Source organism: Caretta caretta, chromosome 2 (genome assembly GCF_965140235.1).
Source record: "Caretta caretta isolate rCarCar2 chromosome 2, rCarCar1.hap1, whole genome shotgun sequence".
Taxonomy (NCBI): Eukaryota; Metazoa; Chordata; order Testudines; family Cheloniidae; genus Caretta; species Caretta caretta.
This window is the reverse complement of record NC_134207.1, coordinates 155,304,872-155,331,426: the sequence shown is the minus strand read 5'-3', so window position 1 is coordinate 155,331,426 and position 26,555 is coordinate 155,304,872. Positions and strand designations below refer to the sequence as shown.

The window sequence follows — 26,555 nt, the reverse complement described above, 5'->3', positions numbered from 1 at the left end:
GAATACAGCATCACAAATGGCATTGCTAAAACAAAACAATAACAACAAAAATTAGAGTAACACGTCTAAATTCATTATGAGGTAGTCAGAAATCATTTCAGGCAGGTCTTTCCCCCATATTTATTATTGTTGCTGTTAGAAACAACAACAACACCTTAAATAATTTGGAAGAATCGGAACCTTCGCAGTAGTACAGGTTTTCGTACTTTGAAAATAAGGTTTTCATCACAGATTTTGTTTCCTAAGGAGAGGAATTTGTTAGTGGCCCAGCATGCCACAGGATAACATAAACAGTAGGTGTGTGAGTGGTGAGGAAAATGTCTGGCAATAAATAAAATAATGTAAAATAGGAGTGTTTTCATTACTTGACCGTAGAGTAGTGCATGGGGATAATGATAATAATGCATGCTTCTTTATTTTTCTGTGTAATACTTTTTAACTTTCACCCACTCTTCAGTTAAATCCTTCCAAAAAAACTCGATGCTGCTTCTCTGAAACGTTCCATAATTGTCCACCAAGGAGAGAAATTCCTATTGTGTGCACACAGAATAATATGTAACTAGCAAGATATGTGAAAAAAAACAACTTAGATGATCTTCTCTGAGGGGAAAATACTATTCTCCCCCCAAGAACAGTGTTCTCTTCACATTACTTAGGGCTTGTCTTCACATACAGCGCTACAGTGGCACAGCTGCGTCACTTTAGTGAAGACACTACTACCCCAACAGGAGAACTTCTCTCATCGGCATAGTTAATCCACCTCCCTGAGAGGCGGAAGCTGTGTCAATGGAAAAAGCTCTCCTGTCAATAGAGCTCTGTCTACATGTGGCGGGGGGAAGGGGTGTTAGGTCAGTATAACTATGTCATTCAGGGGTGTGGATTTTTCCATTAGTGATGTAGTTATGCCGTTATAGGTTTGTAGTGCAGTGCAGACCTAGGTTTACTGTTGTCTCCCTCCAGTTCAATTCTCAGGCCCTGCATGGGTTATCATTTTTGTTGTTTTTTCTTTTTAATTTAGTTTGCAAGTTCTTTGTCTATTTATTTACCTGTAAAGTGCCATGGCATTTGTAATAAGAGTTTCCCCACCACCCCCCTCTTCCAAAATTCATGATGAATAAAGTCAATTGGATGTGTTAGCATGGATTCGTAGTTGCACAAATATTGTACTGTTACATGTGTCCATTTCAAGATATGCCCTGATGCATATCTGCGTATTAAAGGAGAAGAATCCTAAGTTCACGCTTCAGATGACACACAGCAGAAGAACAGGAAATAGTGACTCACCATTCACTGAACTTGCTGCAAATATCGTTAAAGGATTCAGTATCTTTGCTGGCTCTGGCACTGGGAGCAGTTTGCATTTTCTGGCAGCTTTGTTGAGGTTTTTGGCAGACTTTTTTGTAAGCTTTCACTGAAGAGCAAGGATCAATGGCAGTAAACTTCAGAAGCTGGAAGAGGAGATTTGTCTGAGCTCATCCTTAATTTATCCTCTTTAATATTTTGTCCATTTTATTTTAAAGTAAAATATTGTAGTAGGAAAAATAATCCTAGCAGGTTTATTTGTGCGTTGATGAATCCACTCTGTTCACATAAAACCCCAGTGTTCAGGCCATACATAGATAAAGTACAGAGCAGTTGAGGATGTGAATTCTACTCTCTGCCACCCTTATGGCCTATGGGAATAGCAACTATAGTCTTTCTGTGCCACTGGCATTGAGTCTGGGGCCTCTGGATCCATGAGAAATCTAGTGTCTTTTCCCTTACCCACCTCTACCCTGCTCCCATTATGGTTTACTGTGCCAATGGAGGGATCCTTTCCATGAGCTGCAGGAAGTATGCAAGCACTCCAACATGATCATTCTGTCAGCAGTCCTTCAGGGCATCCGCTCTGTGGAGATAAGGTAGTGTAGAGGGCTTGGTGTGGCCCTTCACATCAGGGTGAATTTCATCAATGGTGCATAAAAGTGCTAGTGAAGAAAACTACAGTAAGTGTTATTCTGAAATAGTATGACGAAAAATCCTTTATTAGCGTTACTGTCTAACATTTATTGGTATGATAATCATTTTTTAAAAGTCAGCCACTGTAATCTACATAATAGAATAGTGGAAATTAAAGATGGACAAGATTTATTTAAGTCATCTAATTCATTCCCTGCCAGTGCCTGCACTTCCCTACATTACAGTATTTTCTCCAGTGTTTGGCCAAGTGCAGACTTAAACGTCCAGAATGAGATACGAGATTTTTGATAGGGTCTGTGAATTGATTCCCCCGCACCCCCATTTAGTCCAAACTGAAACGTTTTAATTACAAATTAGGGTGGGTAGGAGGAGGAATGTCCAGTCTTCCACCAGCATCCTCTGTGACTTGAGAAATAGAGCTCATTTGCTTTTTCTAGGATTCATCCACAGTTTCCAGAATTTGAAAACCCACATCCAGCAGAGCTCTATGGCCCCATTTGCTTACTGGAAGGTCATAAATGCATTCTGTTTAATATAGGATTGCTTTCACTGACTTTTTCGTCAGCTTTTTTAAAACTGCAGAACCCAGAGTAACCAGCAATAGTCTGAGTGTTAAATTGTTACTTATCCCATCTATCCCTCACACATTTACATAGGATGTTTGTCAAGGAAATACAATATCATACAAATTCACTAGCACAAATTCTGTTTTTTCTTATTTTTTCCTTCTATTTATTTGGCCTTTCTTCAGTTTGACACACGCTCTCCAACAGTGTGTCATTTCTTATGGTTTATCTCTCTCTTTGAAAATCATCTCCTTTTTTCATATTTGACCCCATTCTGCGATGTGATGTCCATTGCATTGCTTTTGTCCAGAAGGGTCTAAAGAGACTAGAACTATGGGGCCAAAGCCTGATAGCCTTAAGTCAGTTTTAGAATTGGTTTTGAGGCAATTTCCACTGACTCCTAGAATTTTCTGGAGGCCGCCTGTTCCTGAAACATGCCTCCAAGTGTGCTGGAGCCATACACTGAAGAGTTGCCAATTCTACATTCTGTAACAGGTGAAACATATGCTTCCCCCAGCATCTTCCTCAGTCTGCAACATGGCCTCTTTGGGATGTCAAGAGCTTCTAGCATAACTTCTTCTTAATGCCCTTTGGCTCATGGAGGGCAAAGCACCAGATTCTGTCTGCTTCCTCAGCAGGAGAAAACGGATCTCTGCACCATCTTATTTTCTAGCACCTCTGAGTCAGAGCAACCAGAATTTGGCCCCAAAACTGACAGCTAATCATCAAGTATCAGTAGCTTTAGCTGAGGGTATAATAAAGGCTCAGCTACAAAACAGCAGAGCCAACATGCCATGTGACACTGCTTTCAATATCCAAAAGTTCTATGAAAGAAATGACAACTTGATATGACATGTTACTCTTTGGGAAAGAAAGGGAGCATGGATGGCGTGCCCTGGAACCATGTTGGCCCCTGGCTCGAGCTTCAGCTACTTGTGCCAATTAAAGCTAGAGCTAGGTAAATAGCTGAATTTCTTGGGTTCACTGTTAGTCCTGGGGGAAAAAAATCAGGAAAGAATTGTTTTGCATGTAACAGAATGCAGTAAATTCTGAAAAAAAAATCATGAAATCAAAAATAGTCAACAGATTTCATTTTGAGGCACTTTTTAACATTAAAGTAAAGGAAATGAAGGGCTGTGTTCACAAAATGGCTGAAGGAGTAGGAGATGGTATTTACCTCCCTTATAACTTTTAGCCCAGGGACTGAGGCACTCTCCTGCAATATGGGAGGCTCAAGTTCAAATCTCTTTCACCATATCGGGCAGAGGAGGAAATAGAGCCTCAAATTCAGCCATTCTAAGTGAGTGTCCTAACCAGTGAGTTAAAAGTTGTAAGGGGGTTAGAGGTGACACCACCACCTCCTCTAGCCATTTAGTGAATGGCGCCTGAAAAAAATATTTGGCTGAAAATATCTGGGAAATGTGTCAAATTTGCAGATAGCTTTGGATCTACTAAAGCATCATTTTTTGGCTAATAAACTATTTGTCAAAAAATAATAATGCCCAGCTCTAGTTAAAATATCCCTTAGACTGCTCTAACTCTGTGCAAAAGAGCCAGCCCTACACAGGAGCTGAACGAAGATCAGGAGAGTGATAAGGTGAACTTTAAGCCACCTGTGCGCTCACACATTTAACCTGCACACTGTGTGGATCAGCCATATCCCTCGATCCAGACCTGCTAAGACACTTCCATGTTCTCACTACTCAGATAAAATGCCACAGGAGGAGACAAAGGAATAGAGAGATCAAGCGTTTTCCCAGCACTGTTAATATTTCTGTACATGTTAACAGCCTTACTATTGCCCAAGGCCTCATACCTATTGCACTTAGAAGCAGGCCACTGTATTTCCCCCTGTTTTGTAAATAAGGTAACTAAGAAGTTGTACAAGGTCATTTGAGGCAGAGTGGGGAATAAGACCCAGGTCTCTAACATGACAGAGCCTACTGTTATCTACTTTGCTACAGTGCCTTTCAGAATAAACATTCAAATGTATGTGCTTGACTATGCTGTCTGTAGGTCAAATGACTAGGAAACACTCTGCTCCCAGAGTCAAGAATTCGTCTTTATCCTCCTTCACCCCAGGTGTATAGGGTGTCCATTAGTTCCCACCATTTGTTTTGGTTTTGTGCTGAATAGAACCCAGGAATTCTGGTACCTAGCATTCCATTGTCGTCTCACAAATAGTTGATATGTGGGGAGGTTTTGAGTTCTCAGTTTTAGTTCCCACATCACAAACACACTAATTGGCAGACTCAGCACAGAGGCCAAGAACTATATGGGGCCACAGAGATTGAACTGGCCCAGTAGTGCCTCAAGGAAGTCCACCTCCAGCCAGGATTTATGGTACATCTACACAGCAGCTGGGAGGTTTGATTCCGAGCTCAGGTACAAGTACAAACTCTTCTTGAGCTAATGTCTAAAAATAGCACTGTGGCCATGTGGCTCAGGCTAGATGCATGAATACAATCCCACTGATCTCCCTAGGTGCATAGTTAGGTGGCTAGCCCAGGCCATGGTGGCCCTATTTTTAGGTGATAGTTTGAGAAGAAATATCTATCCAATGTGGGAATTACACGTCCCAGCTGCTGTGGAGATGTCCCCTGAGCCTTGCTGGCAGAACAGTTTGTGGGGGGCAGCTTGCCTTGCTGCTGCTCTTTAGATAGAGAGGACATCATTTGCTGTAGTTGTGAAGTTAACGTCTTTCACCAGGATTAAATCCACTCATTTTTAATATTGATGTATATGGGTATTTGCAATTATATAAATTAGCTTATTAAATAATTTGCACAAAATATCACAAATGAGGTTGCACAAAACATGGCATCTTAGAAAACCTGGCTCATAATTTATAGGTATGTCTTTGAGGCAATGTGATAAGGCAGTATACAGGCAATAGCTGAAAGTGTATAAAAATAAAGTTTCTTATTCTACCCCTGCCCTAGTGGGAGAAAAAGTAACTTTTTAGTAAATATATTCTTTAAGAAACAATCTTGAAAGATTTTTAAAAATGCATGAAATTAGGTGTGCAATATCTGTATTACAGACATATTTGCCAGGAAACTTGAAGTTTAAGTTAAGTAAATTTCAATCCAGGACTGATCAGACATGCTAGGTATGTTGTCTTGGACTCTGGAGAAGACAAGTATGTTGTCAAGGTAAACTACGACATACTAGTCTAGGATGTCATGGACTACACTGTTCACAAAATGCTGAAAAGTTGCAGCAGCATTTGTGAGACTGAATGGCGTTAACAAGTATTCATAATGGCCACAGCAGGTTCAAACAGCTGTTTTCTATTTATCCTCTGCTCTGGTCTTTGCCAGGTTGTAAACTCACAGGTTGAGCTTAGTGAGTACCTGGGTTGATTGCACATGGCCCAACAATTCTGGGATGAGAGGGAGGGAGTACCGGTTTCTGACAGTTACTTGATTGAGGGCCCGATAGTCCATGCATAGGCACAGGTTCCCATCTTTCTTTTTGACAAAAAGAAGGGCCTTGGCAGAGGAGGTTGATAGCCCGAGTAACCCTTTGGCAAGATTCTCCTGGAGATAGAGCCACAGGGCTGCCAGTTCCAATATTGCATAGATGTGGCTGAAGGGTATCTTGGCCCCAGGTTGTAGCTTAATCGGGCAGTTATAGTCTCAGTATGCTGATAGGACATTCACTTTTTTTTTCTAAAGACATCCAGGTATTTGTGGTACTTAGTGGGAAGAACAGGGGTTGATTCTGGTGGTGGTCTTGTTGGATCATATTAAAGAAGTTCTGTATTAAAATCACAAATGAGTTTGATTCCCCAGAGTTTAAATTCCAGGGTATTACTAATTAAGAGGTCTCTTGGTTTTTGGTACTGTTTCTCTCCCTCTATGTGTGAAACTTGCAAGCTGCTAATTGTGTTAGTACATTCTAAGACAGAGTCTATTCTCAAAGCAATTCACAGAGAGAGAGAGACTCAAAGCAATACTCTAACAACAGAAACAGCACCCAGAGACTCCCCACCCTTTTGTTGTATTAACAATTGTGATTAAAATAGAGATAGAGGATGTATGTGGATGGATGCTTGGTGTGGATAATAACTGAATGATCAGGGAGGTGCCAGCCTAAGAATCCAGTGTCCATCGGCTGAAGAAGGCGTCAAGTGGAAATAACCAGAGGACCCCCCGGAGGGCAGACTGGAATCCACCCAACAGCCTCAAGAATGGGAGAACCAAAGAACAAGATAACATCTTGGAGCCGTCAGGAATGTGCTATCTGCTGATTGATTCAGCAACAGCATGATGAAGCAATTCCCATAGACTGGCATAGGAAGAAATTCCTATAAAAATAGACTCTAAAAAGTGAGAACTTTGGGGGGTCTGATTCTGCAAACCAACTTCCAGGAGCATCAGATGAGCATCTGACAAGGCCCTGCTCCCTCCTCATGTCCAGGCCACCTGGCCAGTGGCTTGGCATGAGCAACTCTAAGGCTGGTAACTATGATAACAACCTTGCAGAACCTGTGTGTGTGTGTTTGTATGAATGAATGTGTGAATAAATATGAGATTGAATGGAATGTTATAACTATAACTAACTGCTTACTATGATTCTTTCTGTATTCACAATAAATGTGGTATTTTGCCTTTTTCCCTTTAATAAGATCCTGCTGGTTTTTATTTTATTGGTACAACAGTCTCACCTGACTCATGGCCAGGGTCAGGGGATTTCCAAGTGGTAATCCAGTCTCTGACTGGGCTCCATCAAATGGTATGTGCAGGCAGATGTGCTGAAAGAGTTCAGAGTGGAAACTGACAGGATGTGCATGTCATGTGTTGCCAACCATGAGATGCCAACGATTATGGGAAAGTGCGTTAAAGAGAGAGCTCCAAATTTTAGGATTTCTCAATGATTCTAGATAACAGTTTCCAGAGGCATGGTCTCCTGGGTCACCAGGTCTGAGGACAGGAACTAGCCATCTTATAGTCTCTATGAGGTCAGGACTTACCTTTGGCTGCACTGGCATGGTCAAGGTTTGTGCAGTGTCAGCATCCATGAAGTTGTCTGCTTCCCTGGAGTCCACAAGTGCACACTGTGGGAGAACTCATCAAGGTTCACCTGGGATGTAGAGGAGGACCTGAACTTAGAGGTGTAATGAGAGCTTGCTGTGCCTTGGGCATGCTTTTATAAGGGGATGGATGTCTTGGGACCACAACAGACAGCCGGCAAGTGCGTGGCTAGGTTCCCCTCAGGAGAAACACAAACTGTGGTGGGAATGGCATTCCCTTTCCTTGGTAGTCACATGGTGGTGGGCTGCACTAAGTTGCATGGGCCCTGGGACCAACCACTTTGAAGAGTGGCGGCTGGGATGTGGCACTGACCCATTCCTTTCTCTATGTCACTGGTGTAGTCTGTTATCGATGCATATGACATGATCAAAAAAGGCATCCAAATGTGTTTGGGTTTTCATGCAAGGTAGTTCATCTTTAATTTCCTCACGCAATCCCCACTGAAACTGGTGGAGCTGTGCCTCCTCATTCCACTCCGTGTCAGAGACAAGTTGTCTGAAGTGGGTGGTGTAGGAGGCAACCAATTCTTCCCCCACTGTAGTTTTTGCAGGTCTGCCACAGCAAAAAAAGTGCAGTAAGAATCATCCAGAATGGTAGAAAACACGTGAAAGAAAGCATCCCAGTTCAGCAGTGTTGGCATTCCTTTTCTAGCCAGAGTCAGGCCCAATCTAATGCCTCTCCCATTAAGAGGCTAATTACAAATCCTGCTTTCGCTAAATCAGTAGATAGGACTAGGGGTGGAGCAGGAATTGCACATGGCAATGATTAAGAAACCCCCTAATTTTTTGGCAGTCTCCACTGGGTGTGGGAAGGTTGGCCCCACATCCAAGGACGCAGGTGCATAGAATCATAGAATCATAGAATATCAGGGTTGGAAGGGACCCCAGAAGGTCTAGTCCAACCCCCTGCTCGAAGCAGGACCAATTCCCAGTTAAATCATCCCAGCCAGGGCTTTGTCAAGCCTGACCTTAAAAACCTCTAAGGAAGGAGATTCAACCACCTCCCTAGGTAACGCATTCCAGTGTTTCACCACCCTCTTAGTGAAAAAGTTTTTCCTAATATCCAATCTAAACCTCCCCCACTGCAACTTGAGACCATTACTCCTCGTTCTGTCATCTGCTACCATTGAGAACAGTCTAGAGCCATCCTCTTTGGAGCCCCCTTTCAGGTAGTTGAAAGCAGCTATCAAATCCCCCCTCATTCTTCTCTTCTGCAGGCTAAACAATCCCAGCTCCCTCAGCCTCTCCTCATAAGTCATGTGTTCCAGACCCCTAATCATTTTTGTTGCCCTTCGCTGGACTCTCTCCAATTTATCCACATCCTTCTTGTAGTGTGGGGCCCAAAACTGGACACAGTACTCCAGATGAGGCCTCACCAATGTCGAATAGAGGGGAACGATCACGTCCCTCGATCTGTTCGCTATGTCCCTACTTATACATCCCAAAATGCCATTGGCCTTCTTGGCAACAAGGGCACACTGCTGACTCATATCCAGCTTCTCGTCCACTGTCACCCCTAGGTCCTTTTCCGCAGAACCTGCCTAGCCATTCGGTCCCTAGTCTGTAGCTGTGCATTGGGTTCTTCCGTCCTAAGTGCAGGACCCTGCACTTATCCTTATTGAACCTCATCAGATTTCTTTTGGCCCAATCCTCCAATTTGTCTAGGTCCTTCTGTATCCTATCCCTCCCCTCCAGCGTATCTACCACTCCTCCCAGTTTAGTATCATCCGCAAATTTGCTGAGAGTGCAATCCACACCATCCTCCAGATCATTTATGAAGATATTGAACAAAACCGGCCCCAGGACCGACCCTTGGGGCACTCCACTTGATACCGGCTGCCAACTAGACATGGAGCCATTGATCACTACCCGTTGAGCCCGACAATCTAGCCAGCTTTCTACCCACCTTATAGTGCATTCATCCAGCCCATACTTCCTTAACTTGCTGACAAGAATACTGTGGGAGACCGTGTCAAAAGCTTTGCTAAAGTCAAGAAACAATACATCCACTGCTTTCCCTTCATCCACAGAACCAGTAATCTCATCATAAAAGGCAATTAGATTAGTCAGGCATGACCTTCTTTTGGTGAATCCAAGAATGCAGAACATTTCTAGAGAGCAGTATTCTCACCTTGGAGCCTGCTCCCCAGGAGTCTACTGCACTAGTTGAGTCCGCAGCGCAGCATCTGCATCTACAGGATCTGGCTTTGCAATGAGAGCTGCAACACTTGTGCTCTCGATGTAGGGAGTTCCTCCTGGGGATGGTCAACCCATTCAGACGTTTCTAGTGCTCTTTGAGACATGCCAGGCATGTGATGACCCGCTGCCTCCATGTTCCTATGGGGATGACCTTCAGCATGGGCTGGTCCAGGCAAACTGTCAGGGTCCTGGGACAAGGGTCTGGGCTTGAGCAGCTCGAGGTCAGATTTCCAGGCTGAGATCCGTACCAGAGATCATAACTTCTGTTGGGGTTCTGGGTCCCGAGTGATGGTCAGAATCCAAGTCAGAGCCACAGTGGATGCTGGGAGCTCAGCATCAGAGTCAGTTATCGTAGCTCACTGGTAATCTGCATGTTGCCTGGATGCATCCTGGAACACTCTGTGGGCTTATATGGGGTCAGGGGACCAATCGGGAGCCTCCAAGGCAGCTGTCAGTTTGGAGCTTTTGGACAGGACTTCGTATAGTGTACATCTTCTGTGGTTTGTGGATCACAAGGAGTGGCTGGGTTAAGACTGCCACCAAGTGGAGCTTGCCCACCCAGGTTCAAGTCCCTGCCAGTCATTACAGCTGGCTGGTATTGCTTTGTCACCATAATACAACAATGGTGTCTTTAAATATTGTCATCTTTTGGTTTGATTAAGTTGCAAGAACTAGTTTCTTACTGTTATATTTTTCCTTATCCAGGGAAATTATCGCTTCATGAAACTTTTACTTGCTCGTAGAGCAAACTGGATGCAAAAGGATTTAGAAGAAATGACGCCTTTACATTTAACTACCCGCCACAAGAGTCCCAAGTGCTTAGCTTTGTTGCTAAAATACATGGCACCAGGAGAAGTGGATACACAGGACAGAAACAAGGTAAGATACTGCTTTAGTGACAATTCTTGTAGCAGTTTTAATGCAATTCCAATTCATAAAACAGATAAATATGAAAGAAACATGTCTGTTATTTCTGTTACCTTGGCAGATACGTTTTCTGTATCTGAAACCTTTGTTCTTCTTTGTGTGCTTGCTCATGTCGATTCCATTCTAGGTGTGCCCACGTGCGTGGTTGTTGGAGATTTTTATCTTTACTGTATCCATAGGGTGCCACGCTCATGCATTGGTATATCAGGCACTGCCAGCCCGACACCCTCTCAGTTCTTTCTTACTGCCCGTGGTGGTTAGTCAGAACGCCTTTCCTTGCATAATAAGGGCTAGTGGTTTTGTCTCTTCTGACTTGGAGCCTTAAGGCCTTGTAAATAGTTGTTTATAATAATTAGTATTAAGTAGTTGTTAAGTGTAGTTAAGAGTTAGAAGTTAGAGTCCCAGCGGGAACTTTGCCCCAGGTGGGGCGTGCCCAGTCTCCGGGGTTTAAGCCCCGCGTGGACTGTAACAGGCCTATGCCTGTAAGTGACTCCTACAGCAGCTGCCTCAAGTACTTGGGGGAATCACATGTGAAGGACATGTGTTGTATTTGTAAAACTTTTCAACCCAGGACTCAGAAAGAGCAGGCTCACGTTTGCGGGCTCTCCTCATGGAGGCTGCTCTTCGTCCAGCTTCTGAGCCATCCCACCAAGTCTCGCCTAGTACCTCAGCCTTGGTGCGCAGCGCACCCCCGGCATAGGGCTCCGCCCGGCACTACTCCCTGTTGCTGGTGCCCAGAAAGAAAATGAAGAAGCATGGCTCCCCAGCACCAGGCAAGAAAGGCCATGGGGCATCAGGCAAAGGACCCAGTTCGGGCTGCCCTGCCACGCCAGAGCCATGTGGACGTGCCTCCCCGGTCCGGGCCCTGAGCCTTTAAAGGATTCACCACCAACTCCCGGGAGCGGTAGGGGACCCAAACTTCTGACGGCATCGATGCCTTCCCAAGGTCCCCCAGCGCTGAGAGAGCAGAGTCCTCCACTTGCACCGCGCGTGCCACAGGAAGCAGCAAAGGCTCCCTACAAAGACAAGCCAGCCGCTAAGACCCCTCAGGGGGCAGTGGAGCGCCACTGATCCCCTGAGACGTGGCGGTGCTCTCCGCCTCCACATCGCAGATCTCCAGCATCGCAGCCCACATCCTCTGGGGCTTGCCCTCGGTCACTGGCACCTCAATTGCCTTGGGGGAGGCACCTGATAGACATAGATCGCCTTGGGGGAGGCACCGGTCTCTGTTCCACCTGCACCATTCTCCCTCTCAGCAATTGCCTTCTCAGCGCAGATCTTGGTTACCTGCCCCGTGGGAGCACTCCCCGTCGTGATCCAGCACCGGTCCCCTGGATACTAGCACCGATCCTCCCACTCCAAACACCGGTCTCCGGCGACGACTGTCTGCAGGCAGATACAGGCGTCGACAGCCCTGCCATGGTCACCGGAAGGGGATTCCTCCAGCACAGAAGGGCAGTTCAGCCCCTCACCAAGACCGCACTGGCACAAATGGGCACCTGAGCCTGCGTCGATGTCTACGGTGCTGCCTTGGCAGCATGTTCAGTGGCATTATTGGAGCACCTGGGGCATGCCGGTGATGATGATGCCCTCTTTGCACCACTCACCTGCTGCTGCCTCGGAGCAACAGCTGGCAGCACCGGGCTCGGTGCATCAGACCCTCTCGGAGGTCAGGGTAGAGGAGACAGCCCCTACCCCCAAACCTCTCTTCCCCATGGGGGATGAAGCCCCGGAGCCTCCCCCGGCGGTACAGTCATCATTCTCATCCCTGGACTGTGTGGTCACGCGACCATTGAGGGCCAGGCCACCGGATGATTTTAAGGAACATCAAGCCCTGTTTCGACAAGCGGCCTAGAACTTGCGCCTAGAGGTGGAGGAGATGGCCAAGCAGGTGGACACTTTGTTCAATGTCCTCTCAGCCTCTACCCTGGCACGTGTTGCATTACCAGTGCATGACCTAGTCCTGAAAATTACCAAGGCCTCTAGCAAACCCCGTCGTCCATCCCTCACACCTCCAAAAGGGCCGAAAAAAAGTACTTCATCCCAGCCAAAAGGTTCGAGTACCTTTATACCCACCCACCTTCGGGCTCGCTGGTTGTCTCTGCAGTCAATGAAAGGGACAAATAGGGGCACACTAGTTCAACTCCCAAAAATAAAGAGGCCAAAAGATTGGATCTTTTTGGGAGAAAAGTTTATTCAACAGCCAGCCTGCAGGTCCAGGTGGTGAACCATCAGGCTCTCTTGGGCAGATACAATTTTAATGTCTGGGACTCCCTTCCTAACTTCAAGGAGTTCCTTGCTCAGGGTCTGGCCCAGGAATTCAGCACCCTGGTGGAGAAGGGCACTATGGTGGCAATGTGCTCTCTCCAGATGGCATGGGATGCGGGCAGACTCGGTGGCTAGGGTCAAGTCGGTGATGGTCATGAGGCGCAGCTCCTGGCTTCAGACTGCCAGCCTGACCCAAGAGATGCAGACCTCTATCCAGGACCTCCCATTCACTGGGAATGGTCTCTTTGGAACAGACTGATGCAAGGTTGCATGGATTAAAGGAGACTTGGGTTACCCTTTGCTCGCTGGGTACGCATACGCTGCAGTCTGCAGAGAAACAGTTCCGGCTGCTCCCAACACAAAGGCCTTGGCAGCCTCATCAAGGGCCTGCAAGGAGAAGTGATGGAGACATGAGCTTTAGTTGTTGCTGCCCTTCCTCCTCCCACTCATCCGCGCAGCCTGGCCCAGTGAAACATCCCAGGGGCCAGAAGCGCTCATTTTGAAGATGTGCTTAAGAGTGACGCCCCAATCAATTCCCCAGATCCACCTTGTTCTTTCCTTGACCATCTTCATCCCTACCCTTCGGCCTGGTTACGGGTCTCCACAGACCGCTGGGTGCTGGACATAGTATCTTGGGGCTATAACCTGCAATTTTCAGCCACCCCTCCCTCCCACCTCCCTCTTCGAGCAACTCCTCATCCAAGAGGTCGAGAACCTCCTGCTCCTGGAGGCGATGGAGGAGGTCCCTCGGGGCATGAAAGGAAAAGAGTTCTATTCCCGCTACTTCCTAATTCCAAAAGCAAAAGTGGGCCTCAGATCATTCTTGACCTGCATCGCTTCAACAAGTCTCTCAGAAAGTTGAAGATTCGCATGGTCTCCCTGGCCTCCATCATCCCCTCCCTGGATCCAGGAGACTGATATACTGCCTTCGACTTAAAGGAATACATTTCCATATTCTAAGGTCACAGAGTTTTCCTCCATTTCATAGTGGGTGGACGCCATTTTCAATTCACAGCGCTGCCCTTTGGCCTCTCATTGGCCCTGAGGGTGTTCACAAAATTTATGGCACCAGTGGTTGCTTACCTGAGACGTCGAGGGGTCCGGGTCTTCCCATATCTCGAAACTGGCTCATCAAGGGCTGGTCTTGGGAGCAAGAGCAAAGGACCCTCAATCTGGTGCGTTCCACCTGTCGCAACCTGGGTCTGTTAATAAACAAGAAAAAACAACACTTTAACTCTTGTGCAGTGAATAGAGTTCATTGGAATGGTTCTTGACTCCAAGCACCTTCCAGAAGTGCATTTTCAGGCTGTCAGACCTTATGTCCCATGTAAAGAACCACCCGCTAACCATGGCTCACACCTGCCTGTGGCTGTTGGCCGCATAGCCACATGTACGTACATGGTCAGCCATGCTTGGCTCCAACTCCGGCCTCTGCAAGCGTAGCTGGCGTTGGTCTACGTCCCCAGCAGGCATGACCTACACAGGGTAGTTAGGGTGCCGGATCACATCAGGTCATCCCTGGATTGGTGGTTGGAGCCCGGATCAGTGTTGGAGGGAGTACCCTTTGAGACCCCGTTCCCATTGCTGACCCTGGTCTCCGATGCTTTGGACCTGGGCTGGGGAGCCCACCTGGGCGACTTGAGCACGCAGGGCCTCTGGCTACTGGACGATCTGGCTCTCCACATCAACATCAGGGAGCTCAGTGCGGTTCTCTTGGCCTCCCAGGCTTTCTTGCCCCACCTGACGGGCAAGGTGGTGCAGGTCCTGATGGACAATACCCGTGTGGTGTATTACATCAACAAGCATGATGGTGCCAGGTCTTTGGCCCTATATGAAGAAGCTTCCCGCCTTTGGGATTTTTGTGAGTGGGATGTGTCATAAATATAAAGAGAAGGGTAACCACCTTTCTGTATACAGTGCTATAAAATCCCTCCTGGCCAGAGGCAACATCCTGTTACCTGTAAAGGGTTAAGAAGCTCAGCTAACCTGGCTGGCACCTGACCCAAAGGACCAATAAAGGGACAAGATACTTTCAAATCTTGGCAGGGGGGAGGCTTTTGTTTGTGCTCTTTGTTTACGTGGTTGTTCTCTCTTGGGACTGAGAGAGGCCAGACAGAAATCCATCTTCTCCAACCCATCCTAATCGAAGTCTCCAATATTGCAACCAGTATAGGTAAGCCAGGATTAGTAAAGCGGATTAGTTTATCTTTTGTTTTATGTGAATTTTCCCTGTGCTAAGAGGGAGGTTTATTCCTGTTTTCTGTAACTTTAAGGTTTTGCCCAGAGGGGGATCCTCTGTGTTTTGAATCTGAATACCCTGTAAAGTATTTTCCATCCTGATTTTACAGAGAGGATTTTTACCTTTTTTTTTTTTTAAATAAAATCCTTCTTTTAAGAACCTGACTGATTTTTCCATTGTTCCAAGATCCAGGGGTTTGGGTCTTTGATGATTTTGTAACAAATCCGTTAGGATATTATTCTCAAGCCTCCCCAAGAAAGGGGGTGTGTAGGGTTTGGGGGGATATTTTAGGGGAAGACGTCTCCAAGTGGGCTCTTTCCCTGTTCTTTGTTTACGCTTGGTGGTGGCAGCATACTGTTCAAGGACAAGGCAAAGTTTATACCTTGGGGAAGTTTTTAACCTAAGCTGGTAAGAATAAGCTTAGGGGGTCTTTCATGCAGGTCCCCACATCTGTACCGTAGAGTTCAGAGTGGGGAAGGAGCTCTGACAGGATGTCATTCATCTGATAGCCTGCCTGGAGCCAGAAATGTTCCGATCACTTTGGCATATCACCTCAGGAGGACTTTCTCATTTCACCATGAGTGATCGCTCCATCTGGAGTGGTCAGCATAATCTTCCAGAGATGGGGGACTCCCTAGGTGGACCTGTTCATGTCTAGGCAGAACAGAAAATGCCACGTGTTCCGTTCAATCCGTGGGATGGACAGGGGCTCCCTGTCAGATGCCTTTCTCATTCCTCAGTTAGGGGCACCAATGTATGCCTTCCTGCCAGTGTCATTGATTTACAGGGTCCTTGTGAAGATCAAGCAAGACAGGGCGAGAATTATCCTAATAGTCTTCACATGGCCTCACCAGCACTGGTTTGGCACATTGCTGAGCCTTTCAGTAGGCACCCTGCTGCAGTTGCCCCTCTGGTCGGATCTGCTGTCCAAGAACCACTGTAGCCTTTTGCACCCAACCCTGGCGGTGCTGCACTTGGTGCTTGGCTACTGCATGACTAAGCGTGGACAAACAGTCATGCTCAGCCCGTGTTCAACAGGTCTTCCTGGGTATCAGGAAACACTCCACCAGAGTGACTTAGCTGGCCAAATGGAAAAGGTTCATGTGCTGGGCCTTGGAACAACATATTCGGGCCAAGCAGGCCCGGTTGCATGAGATCCTGGATTATCTGCTGCACCTCAAACTCCAAGGTTTGTCCCTGTCATCAATCAAGGTTCACCTGGCCACTATCTCTACTTTCCATCCCCCGTTCCAAGGCAGGTTGATCTTTGCTCATGACATGACGGCATGGTTTTTGAAAGGTCCGGAGCATCTCTACCCGGACGTCCGAGATCCCATCCATCCAGGATTTGAATCTCATGCTGTCGAGGCTAATGGGGGCTCCCTTCGAGGCTCTGGCTTCCTGCCGTCTCCTGCTTCTCTTCTGGAAGGTTTCATTCCTGGCTGTGATAACATCGGCTTGCAGGGTGTTTGAGAGCAGGGCACTTACTTTGGAACCACCCTATATGGTCTTCTACAAGGATAAGGTCCAGCTTCGCCCGCACCCGACGTTTCTGGCCAAGGTAATTTCCTAGTTTTACACTGGCCAGGACACATACTTACCCGTCTTCTTTCCAAAGCCTCATCATCATCTGAGGAGTGCAGGCTACACTGGACATCAGGAGAGCGCTGTCCTTCTACGTAGATAGTACAATGCCGTTCCATGAGTCAACGCAAGTGTTTGTTGCGGTGGCAGACAGAATGAAAGGTTGCCCAGTGTCTGCTCAGAGGATTTCATCCTGGATCACAGCCTGCATCCGATACTGCTATGAGCTGGTGAAGGTGTCTCCGCCAACGATCGTGACGACACACTCGACTAGGGCATAAGCGTCATCAGCGGTCTTCCTGGCACAGGTATCAATCCAAGAGATCTGTTGGGCCGCTACGTGGTTGTCTGTCCACATGTTCATGTCTCATTATGCGCTTACCCAGCAAGCTCGAGACAACACTGACTTAGGCAGAGAAGTTCTGCAAGCTGCAAGACAGCAAACTCCGAGCCCACCTCCATTGATACTGCTTGTGAATCACCTAGAATGGAATCAACATGAGCAAGCACTTGAAGAAGAAAAACCAGTCACCTACCTTTCGTAACTGTTTTTCTTCAAGACGTGTTGCTCATGTCCATTCCATTACCCTTCCTCCTACCCCTCTGTCGGAATTGCCAGCAAGAAGGAACTGAGAGGGCATAGGGCTGGTGGCACCTGATATACCGACGCATGAGTGTGACACTCAGGGGGGCGCCACAGCTGACCCTATGGATACCGCTAAGGCAAAAATCTCCAACGACCGCGTGCGTGGGCACAAGCACACCTAGAATGGAATGGACATGGGCAGCACATCTCAAAGAACAACAGTTTTGAAAGGTAAGTAACTGGGTTTTTTGCTTTCACAAAATAAGCTTGGTACAGTATGTGACAAATTTGCTCCTTCGCTTTGGTGAGTCCTGCGCTTATTGGCAGATTTGCTCACCTCAGAGATTCACGGCAGCCCTCAGTTTGGTCACTTTTGCTTGTGGCTCAAACCTGCCGTTCACTCAGCTAACCTCATCACTGGCCAGCATGGGAAAAAGGAAGGAGAACAATCCCTGCAGTCTCTGCTGATCCACCTACTGGGTCGGGGGGATAGGCCAGAGACCTTCCCTGCAGGTGGGACCCACAGTCCAGATCAACTCCTCTTGTACCAACTCGGGGGAAGAGGTGGGGGGAACCTGGGTCCGCCCTCTACTCCGGGTCCCAGCCCAGGGCACTGTGGAACACAGCTGTCTACAGTGTTTCGTGTAACACCTGTGCAACAGCTACAACTCCCTGGGCTACTTCCCCATGGCCTCCTCCCAACACCTTCTTTATCCTCAGGACCTTCCTCCTGATGCCAGATAGCGTTTGTACTCCTCAGTCCTCCAGCAGCACGCCCTCCCACTCTCAGCTCCTTGCACGCTTCCCACTGACTGAAGTGAGGTTCTTTTTAAACCAGGTGCCTGATTAGCCTGCATGTCTTAATTGATTCTAGCAGCTTCTTAATTGGCTCCAGGTGCCCTAATTAGCCTGCTTGCCTTAATTCATTCCAGCAAGTTCCTGATTGTTCTGGAACTGCCCCTGTTACCTTACCCAGGGGAAAGGGACCTGCTTGAATGTGGGACTAATATATCTCCGTTCGATCACTCTCCTGTAGCCATCTGGCCCGACCCTGTCACAAGTAATGATCTGTAACAATATATTTGTTATTTCCAGACAAGATTTATGTAAAATGGATTTAAGGTTGAGGATACGTATCAGTTATTTGGAATAAGCTACATTACTGAGATATTGAAATTATCGCCAAACCAAGCATTATAAACCCAGGAAACTATCAGTTCAGGTTCAATTTAAAAGAAATCCAAACTTGTTAAGGTATGGAAGTGCACAGTTAAGGCATCCAGACAACCTTAACTGTAAGAAGCTCTTCAAACTTTCCACATAGTTAAAACTCACTGAAATCTTGTGCAAAACCTACCTTTGAATATTTGGGGGAGTTAATGGTCATTTCCCCCCCACTCCCATTATTCTTCAAAACTGAATGTTTCTCCATTAGCAGAAACCGTAACTCTGCCCTGTAGTAACACCATGAAGGGGAAAAAAAGAGAAAAACATTTTTCTTTAACAGTCAATGTATGTTAATCAGGGTCCACAAACATCAAAACTGTTACATTGTTTGGATAGTTTTAATCCTAGTAAAACCCCTGAATAAGCATTTTTCATTTGTGCAGTTGGCAAAGCTGAGAGCTGATGATGTGATAATTGAGGCTACAAATGTACCTTAATTGTGAGCTCAACTGTAAAAAGTACATGAAATTTCATCAGATGTCACAATAATCTGTAATAACAAATGTTGATAGGAAAAAGTGTGAAAGGAAGAGAGAGACTTAATTAGTCCAAAGTAAAAGGTCTACTGATATGACTCAAGGGCTGTTTTAAGATCATACTTGGTAAACAAGAGACGTGTGGAACAGAAATCAATAAACCAAAATTGATGTGCTGGAAACTAGCCCTAATTGGTGGACAAAATAATGAGGGGATGAGTTATTCCACCCCCCCATTCCGTTTGTGGTTTCTTAAAGAAAGAGACTTTAAGGAGAAAAATTGGCTACTGGATCAGGTTTCACCATCATAGCTGCCACCTCCTCCATGTCCTGGGACCAAAGACTTTCTTCATCCTGATTCTGAGAGTTGTCCTGACTAGGCTGGGCTATAGAGAGATACTCAGATGACATTGCCACCTCTACCAGCTCAAGCTGAATCCCAAACACCACCTGGGATGAAATGGGATTGGAATTTAACAACAGCTCTAGCTCATCTCAACTAACTTCTCTTTTCCCCAAAAACACAGTTGTTACCATCTTTTATACCATCTAAGGGACTGTCAAACGAAAGGTTTTTTCCTTGTAAAAACTCTTCAGCTAAAGGGAACACAGGATGTTGTTAAAATGAAAGCCTTCTTTAATACTTTATATTTCAAATGCTCTAACTGTTTTTCCTTCCTTTCTTTATGTTTAATAAAAGGTTAAAAGGATTTTTAGTGATGTATTTGCCATGGTACAAAGCAGGCTGAGGTCTCTGTATTTCAAACCCCAGACCTTGTTGAACACTGTTTGATATTGGACAGTGACTGGGGTATGATAACATCTTTGGCCCATTTAGTCCATCTAAATTAATACAGTTGTGGATTGATTTGCTCAAGGTCACACAGCAAGTCAAATGGCAGAGCTCTGTTTACTTGGGCCATTGTCTTAGTATGGATTTATATTTAAGGATGTTATGGGGCTGCTATAGACTGCAGTAATCTATCTTAAATTGTAAATTTTAAGAGTGTTTGTGGGTAGAGCATTACATCCGCACTTCCTAAACACAGAACCTGCATGTAGTGAGGAGTAAAGACCTGTGTTCGGAGGGCATCAATAAAGACAATCCCTGGGTAGGATCAAGAGGAGTAAAAATACATCCTCTATGTTTGTCAGGAGGGAGTAAACAAAACTCATTTGCATGAGGGGAAGTGAACAAAACCCGTTACCTGTTTCTGAGTCATTGACAACTTGAAAGCAAATGATCTTGAATGCTTATGGATCAGTGCTCTAACAGATAAAGCACAAATAGGGTACTAAAACCACCATTTACAGACTGCCAAATCACATTGGAGAATAGGATTATCAGCTCCTTAAGCAACTATCTTTAATTTGCAGGGTAAAAGGTTGTGTTATCATGCAGGCCTTTAATCTGCATGATTTGCCGGATGTCTCATGCTGCCAGTACTAAAACATAGTTGGAATTTCTAAAAATTATCGGTTTCAGAGTAACAGCCGTGTTAGTCTGTATTCGCAAAAAGAAAAGGAGTACTTGTAGTCTCTAAGGTGCCACAAGTACTCCTTTTCTTTTTGCTAAAAATTATAGTTGACCAAAAAGTGTTGCATCTGTCACAGGAGAATTCTATATAAAACCTCCTCTTGACAGATTAAGAGAAATTGATCACAGAACTAAAAATTAGTGATAGCTTAGGTACAGGTGATCCTGAGTTGATTACATTTATTGTGTGGTTTCAGAGTAGCTGCCGTGTTAGTCTGTATTCGCAAAAAGAAAAGGAGTATTAGTGGCACCTTAGAGACTAGCCAATTTATTTGAGCATAAGCTTTCGTGAGCTACAGCTCACTTCATCGGATGCATTCAGTGGAAAATACCGTGAGGAGATGAAAAAATGGGTGTTATCGTACACACTGTAAGGAGAGTGATCACTTACAGTGTGTATGATAACACCCATTTTTTCATGTTCTGTGTGTATATAAATCTCCTCACTGTATTTTCCACTGAATGCATCCGATGAAGTGAGTTGTAGCTCACAAAAGCTTATGCTCAGATAAATTGGTTAGTCTCTAAGGTGCCACTAGTACTCCTTTTCTGTTTATTGTATGCAAACAGATAAAAGTCCAAACCAATAATATATGTACTTGATGTTTTTAAAGGGCCAGTTTCACAAAGCTGAATGGGAACACTGAATAGGAATAGGAAAGTTATATTACCTCTGTTTGGCATTGGTGCAATTAATATCAGAATACTGTGATCATTTCTGCCTTGCATGGTGTCAAGTATCAGGGGGTAGCCATGTTAGTCTGTATCTACAAAAACAACAAGGAGTCTCATGGCTCCTTTGATAATTTGATAATTTGATAATACAGGGCTCTTCAATCTAGCAGAAAAAGTTACAACAAGATCCATTGGCTTGAAGTTGAAACTAGACAAATTGAGATTAGAAATGAGGTCCAAATTTTTATTGGTGTGGGTAGTTAACCATTGGAACAATTTAGCAAGGTTTATGGTGGATTCTCCATCATTGGAAATGTTTAAATCAAGATTGGATGTTTTTCTAAAAGATGTGCTGGAATTAATTCAATAAACAGGAATTAATTCAAATAAGTGTTATGCTGGAAGTCAGATTAAATGATCACAGTGGTCCCCTCTGACTTTATAATGTATGTCTATGGGCTTGTTTTCACTATTGGGGTAAGTCAACCTAAGTTACGCTACTCCAGCTACGTGAATAGTGTAGCTGAAGTTGACATAGCTTAGGTTGACTTACCCCGGTATCTTCAATGTGCTGCGTCAACAGGAGACGCTCTCCGGTCAACTTACTTTACTCTTCTCAGGGAGGTGGAATACCGGGGTCAACCAGACAGCGCTCTGCCATCGATTTAGCAGGTCTTCAGTAGACCCACTAAATCAACCCCTGCTGCATCGATTGCAGCAGCATTGATCTCCCCATAGTGGAGACCAGCCCTATGAAAACCCTTTTGTATGTGTGTTGGTATAGGAAGTAAACACAGTCCCTGTGTATGGAAAGAGGGAGGGAACAAAATCCTTATGTGTGTGGGAGAAAGGGGAAAAAACAGTCCTATGATGAGGGAGAGGGATTTTGGGATTGTCTCAGGCCCAGCAAAGAAAAACACACTACACAATAAACCTGTGCACATAAGTTAATGCTGAATATTTACTAACATTTCTGGTGTCCCAATTAAGTTTGTTACTCTGCTATGAAGAGTAAATAAGTTGTGTGTAGCATGTTTCCTTGTTTGTTGTAGGGAGAAGGAAGCTCCTAGTGAAGTGAAATCTGTCTGTCTCAGTGGAAATATGCTATGTGGACATTATGCATAATTAAGAGGTGTCCTATATCTTTGAATGTCCTTGTTTTTTAATGGTTTGTGAGTTTTTGAAGTCAAATAGATGAAATCACATCATATGAAAACTCTTGTCCAATGTCCAGAACTTCATACTGAAACTAAGGGCCTGCCTACACGGCAACTAGATACCCTCTGCTGGCCCGTGCCAACTAATTTGGGCTTGCAGGGCTAAGGCTGTTTCATTGCTGTGTAGAATTCTGGGCTCAGACTGGAGACTGAGCTCTGGGACCCTCCCACCTTGCAGGGCCCTACACCCTGGGATCCAGCCCAAGCCTGGAGTTCTACACAGCAATGAATCCATGACTTCCAGAGACCTCCATGACTTCAGCCTGTGGCAGCTAGGAGCTGCAGGATCCCCCCCCACTGCCTGTGGTGGCTCAGAGTGGTGGGAGTTACTCTGCAGCTCCCATCCGCTGCAGGCGGTGGGGGGACTCCACAGCTCCAAGCCTCCACGGGTAGGGGGGGGACCCTGGACTTCCAAGCTGGGGCCTCCACAGCTGCTGAGCTGCTGCGGGCAGTGTGGGGACTCCTCAGCTCCCCATTTTGTCATGGATGTTTTTAGTAAAAGTCATGGACAGGTCATGGGCTTCTGTGAATTTTTCTTTATTGCTTGTGATCTGTCTGTGACTTTTACTAAAAATATCTGTGACAAAATCTTAGCCTTAATTATAGGTCTAAGATACATTAATGTTCATGTTGCAACAGCAGTGTAAATAGTGTAAATCTCTACACTTTAAAAAATATAACCGGATTAGAGATCATTAAGAAAGGTTACTTGGAATTTATAAAAAGGATCTTCCAAGAATCTATGAAGATATTTTTTTTATACGTTCCAAGTATTTTTTCACAAAACTAATTTTGAAACTGTATCCATTTAATTTCATTTTTAAAGTTTATGTATTTGTAAAATTTGTGATGTTGTGTTCTAGCAAACTGCTCTGCACTGGAGTGCCTACTACAATAACCCAGAGCATGTGAAACTTCTTATAAAACACGATTCTAATATTGGAATACCTGATATTGAAGGCAAAATCCCACTTCATTGGGCAGCTAACCACAAGGATCCCAGTGCAATTCTAACAGTCAAATGTATTCTGGTAAGAGAGTTTATTATAATAATTCCTTTCTGTCTATGGTCCTGTACTCGATATACATATTTTCAGTTTCATGGAAGTATAAAATTTGATGGATCACTCCACTGGTCCTTGTAATGCTAAACCCTTTCGTGTCCAATAACTATTTCATAAGAAATAGAATATACCTCACAGTGCACCTAGGCAGCTGTGTTTTGCTGAAGATTGAAAGGAATTCCTTCTGAACTGCAAAGGACAGTAAATTTATGGCCCAAAGCATGATATGATTATTTACATAGCTGTAAATGTTTTGGGGGCTGTAAAATCTACCCTTTTAAATAGGCATATTATTTGTCTTAATGATTTGAGCAGTGAATTTCATTAGGAGACTACCTAATACGTTGTACATGTTTCTTTTAGTTGATTCTAGATTGACTGCCACTTAATTTCGTTATGTGAATCCAGCTTCTTACGTTATGGGTCAGAGTACAAGGATATGCTAATCAATTTTCAGCATGCCTGGATCAGTTTATTCAGAATTATATAGTCCCCTCTAGAAATCTTCCTTTGTAGGTTAAATAATCCTTTGCTGACTTGTATGTTTTCCTTCTCTCTCTCTCTTGTTAGAAACTATAATGACTGCACAGAGTCATACAAAATTGTTAGGGCCTAATTCTATCCTGACTTTCACTCCGTGGAACCCCAGTAACTTCAGTGACATGAAACAAGGGTATGAAATGCAGAATTGCATTTTCCCTTTAATATCACAGCAGTCTCTGTTATTTTCTACCTCTTTAAGATGTTTTTTCACGAGGCAGACATCCATTGAGCTATCTATAATGGCTGTTTATACTTAGAAGATCTTGCAAGTTGAGAACTCTTCTGCACATATGCAAATTTAGCCCAATTTGCTAAAGCACATTCATAACCTTACATTTAGCCATTTTAAATTGTAGACTATTAAAATAGTAATTTTCTGACATATATAATCAATAGTAATAATAATAATGTTTACAAAATTGTATTGGGCATCTTTTATTCCAAATATGGCATTTGAATTTTGAAGATATTTGTAATATATTCAGTACTTCGGGGTTTATTTACAGTACAAGATAACTTTAAAATAGTCCTTTTATAAACATCCCAATTCCAGTGCTATAGACAGATATTTGTTGAACAATGGGCAGTGGTTAAAATAATCAGATTTAGAGTTTTATGTTTTCAAATGTTGGAGTTGTTTAAAACAGAGATTATCAATCTTTTTCATAGTGTGGACCATCTCATAAAGAGCCTGATCCTGCACCCACTGAAGTTAGTGGCAAAGATTCCATTGCCTTCAGTGGTACAAGATCAACATCACGGTCGGGTGTTATTGTGAAAAGTAACTGTACATAGGTGGCCCTTTCTTACTCAACGGATGTGTTCCTTGCTTGCATTCAGAGCTAGGTTTTACAAGTTTAAAAATGTTAAAAGTAAGTTTTTACTATTGTTTACTCTTTCTGGAGCCAACACATCTGAGTGCATGAGTGGAAGGATTCTGTACTTCCTTGTGCATCATCAACTAACTGCTTATTAACTTCCAGCTGATTACCCCTGGATAAGCCACCAAAAGGGAAAGAGGTCGCACTGGTTTAAATGAGGAGATATTTTGACCTACAAAACCTTTATAACAGATGATGATGTATGAAAAGGAAAGAGCTCAACTTGACTCTCAGAGTAGGTTAAATTTTCAGGGCTAGCAGTTAGGAACAACTGGTCATATTTGATACAGAAATTATTTTATGGAACCCTACAATGCCGTTTTCATAAACTTTCAGAGTAATGCCAGAATTTAAGCTGGAGTTCATCTCCTGAACAACTTCCCTTCTCACCTTTCTAAACCCCACAGTACTTTGTTACATGAAAAAAAATTGGGACAGAATTAAGGGTAAAAGAACAAAGTAAAGTTGCACCATCTGATGGGTGCAGCTGCTGAGTTCCATATCCCTATTTTTTATCTTTTATTGTTTATTTTTTTTACAAGTATGAGACATGATATTTATTAGTTCAAAAAGCTTCCATGGTTTCCTGCCATCTCCATTACTCTAATCACTGCTGATCACTTTGCAATTTACTTCTGCACTTTCAATTTTAACATAGTGTGAAAATCTAATCACAGCTAACCTTTACACCAGAAAAAAACACCTAGGAAAGAAAGAAGCAGCAGTATAGGAGGTGATAGGTGCTTAGTTACTTTTATATTAATTTGTCAAAAAAATCTGGAAGCACTTGTGTCCTGGACTAGGTACAACCAGTAACAAGAGTTGTTGCATGAAGCTTAAAAGATACTTCACTATTGTGGCAAAAGCAGCTCTGCAGACTATGTGGAAGTGCTCTGTGGACCATCGTGCTCCCCATACTGCAGTTTGAAAACCACTAATTTAAAACTTCCTCATTAAGCACTTGGCTTCCCAAAACGCAGGAATAAATCAGAGATGAGGGAATGATGATCTTCTGGTTCCCAATAATAATACCATCAATTTGTGCACACATTTCTTCTCTAATAAACTTTGGAGTGTTCATTGAAAAAGTCATTCATTGCTATGCACTTTGTCATTTTGAATGAGCCATCTCTTAAAAATAGTGGGATTGCTTTTTCATCTTTCTGCCTTATATTCCACCTACTAAGCGGTCCAAATGCGCACAATGACAGCCAACTGTACCCAGGAAATAACAGAGTGAGGGAAGAGACTTAATTCCCTCCCTTCATTCATTGTATGGCTCGAGTAAAAACAATTTGGCAATGTAGTAGAACTGTAAGCCATACTTCTATTATTTTTCTAAAATTTATAATAGCTTGGCATTTGTAAAAACATTTCTTCTAATTGTGTACTTAGTTAATAGGAAAGATTCCTATTTCCCAACTCTTATTAATATACTAGATTAGATGAAACTTTGTGGATAGAATCTGTCAAATTTAACCCAGCTGTTGTGCCTGACTACTAACTTGTGGCTATATCCAGTGATAATTTACAGCCTAGTTTGGTATACTGGTCTTGGATGATGATTAT

The 26,555-nt window shown here is 44.3% G+C and overlaps 1 protein-coding gene across 3 annotated transcripts in view; it reads left to right on the top strand.

Moving 5' to 3' along the window:
• The window catches only part of INVS (inversin), a 221,014-nt gene that overhangs the window by 91,069 nt on the left and 103,390 nt on the right, over positions 1-26,555 (top strand). For 2 of the 3 annotated variants that reach the window (XM_048839416.2, XM_048839414.2), the window contains exons 4-5: positions 10,468-10,641; positions 23,362-23,529. In XM_048839416.2, the coding sequence (XP_048695373.1) occupies positions 10,468-10,641; positions 23,362-23,529 (342 nt within the window). The remainder of the gene's footprint in view (positions 1-10,467; positions 10,642-23,361; positions 23,530-26,555) is intronic. The other variant, XM_048839415.2, reaches the window with a different exon arrangement.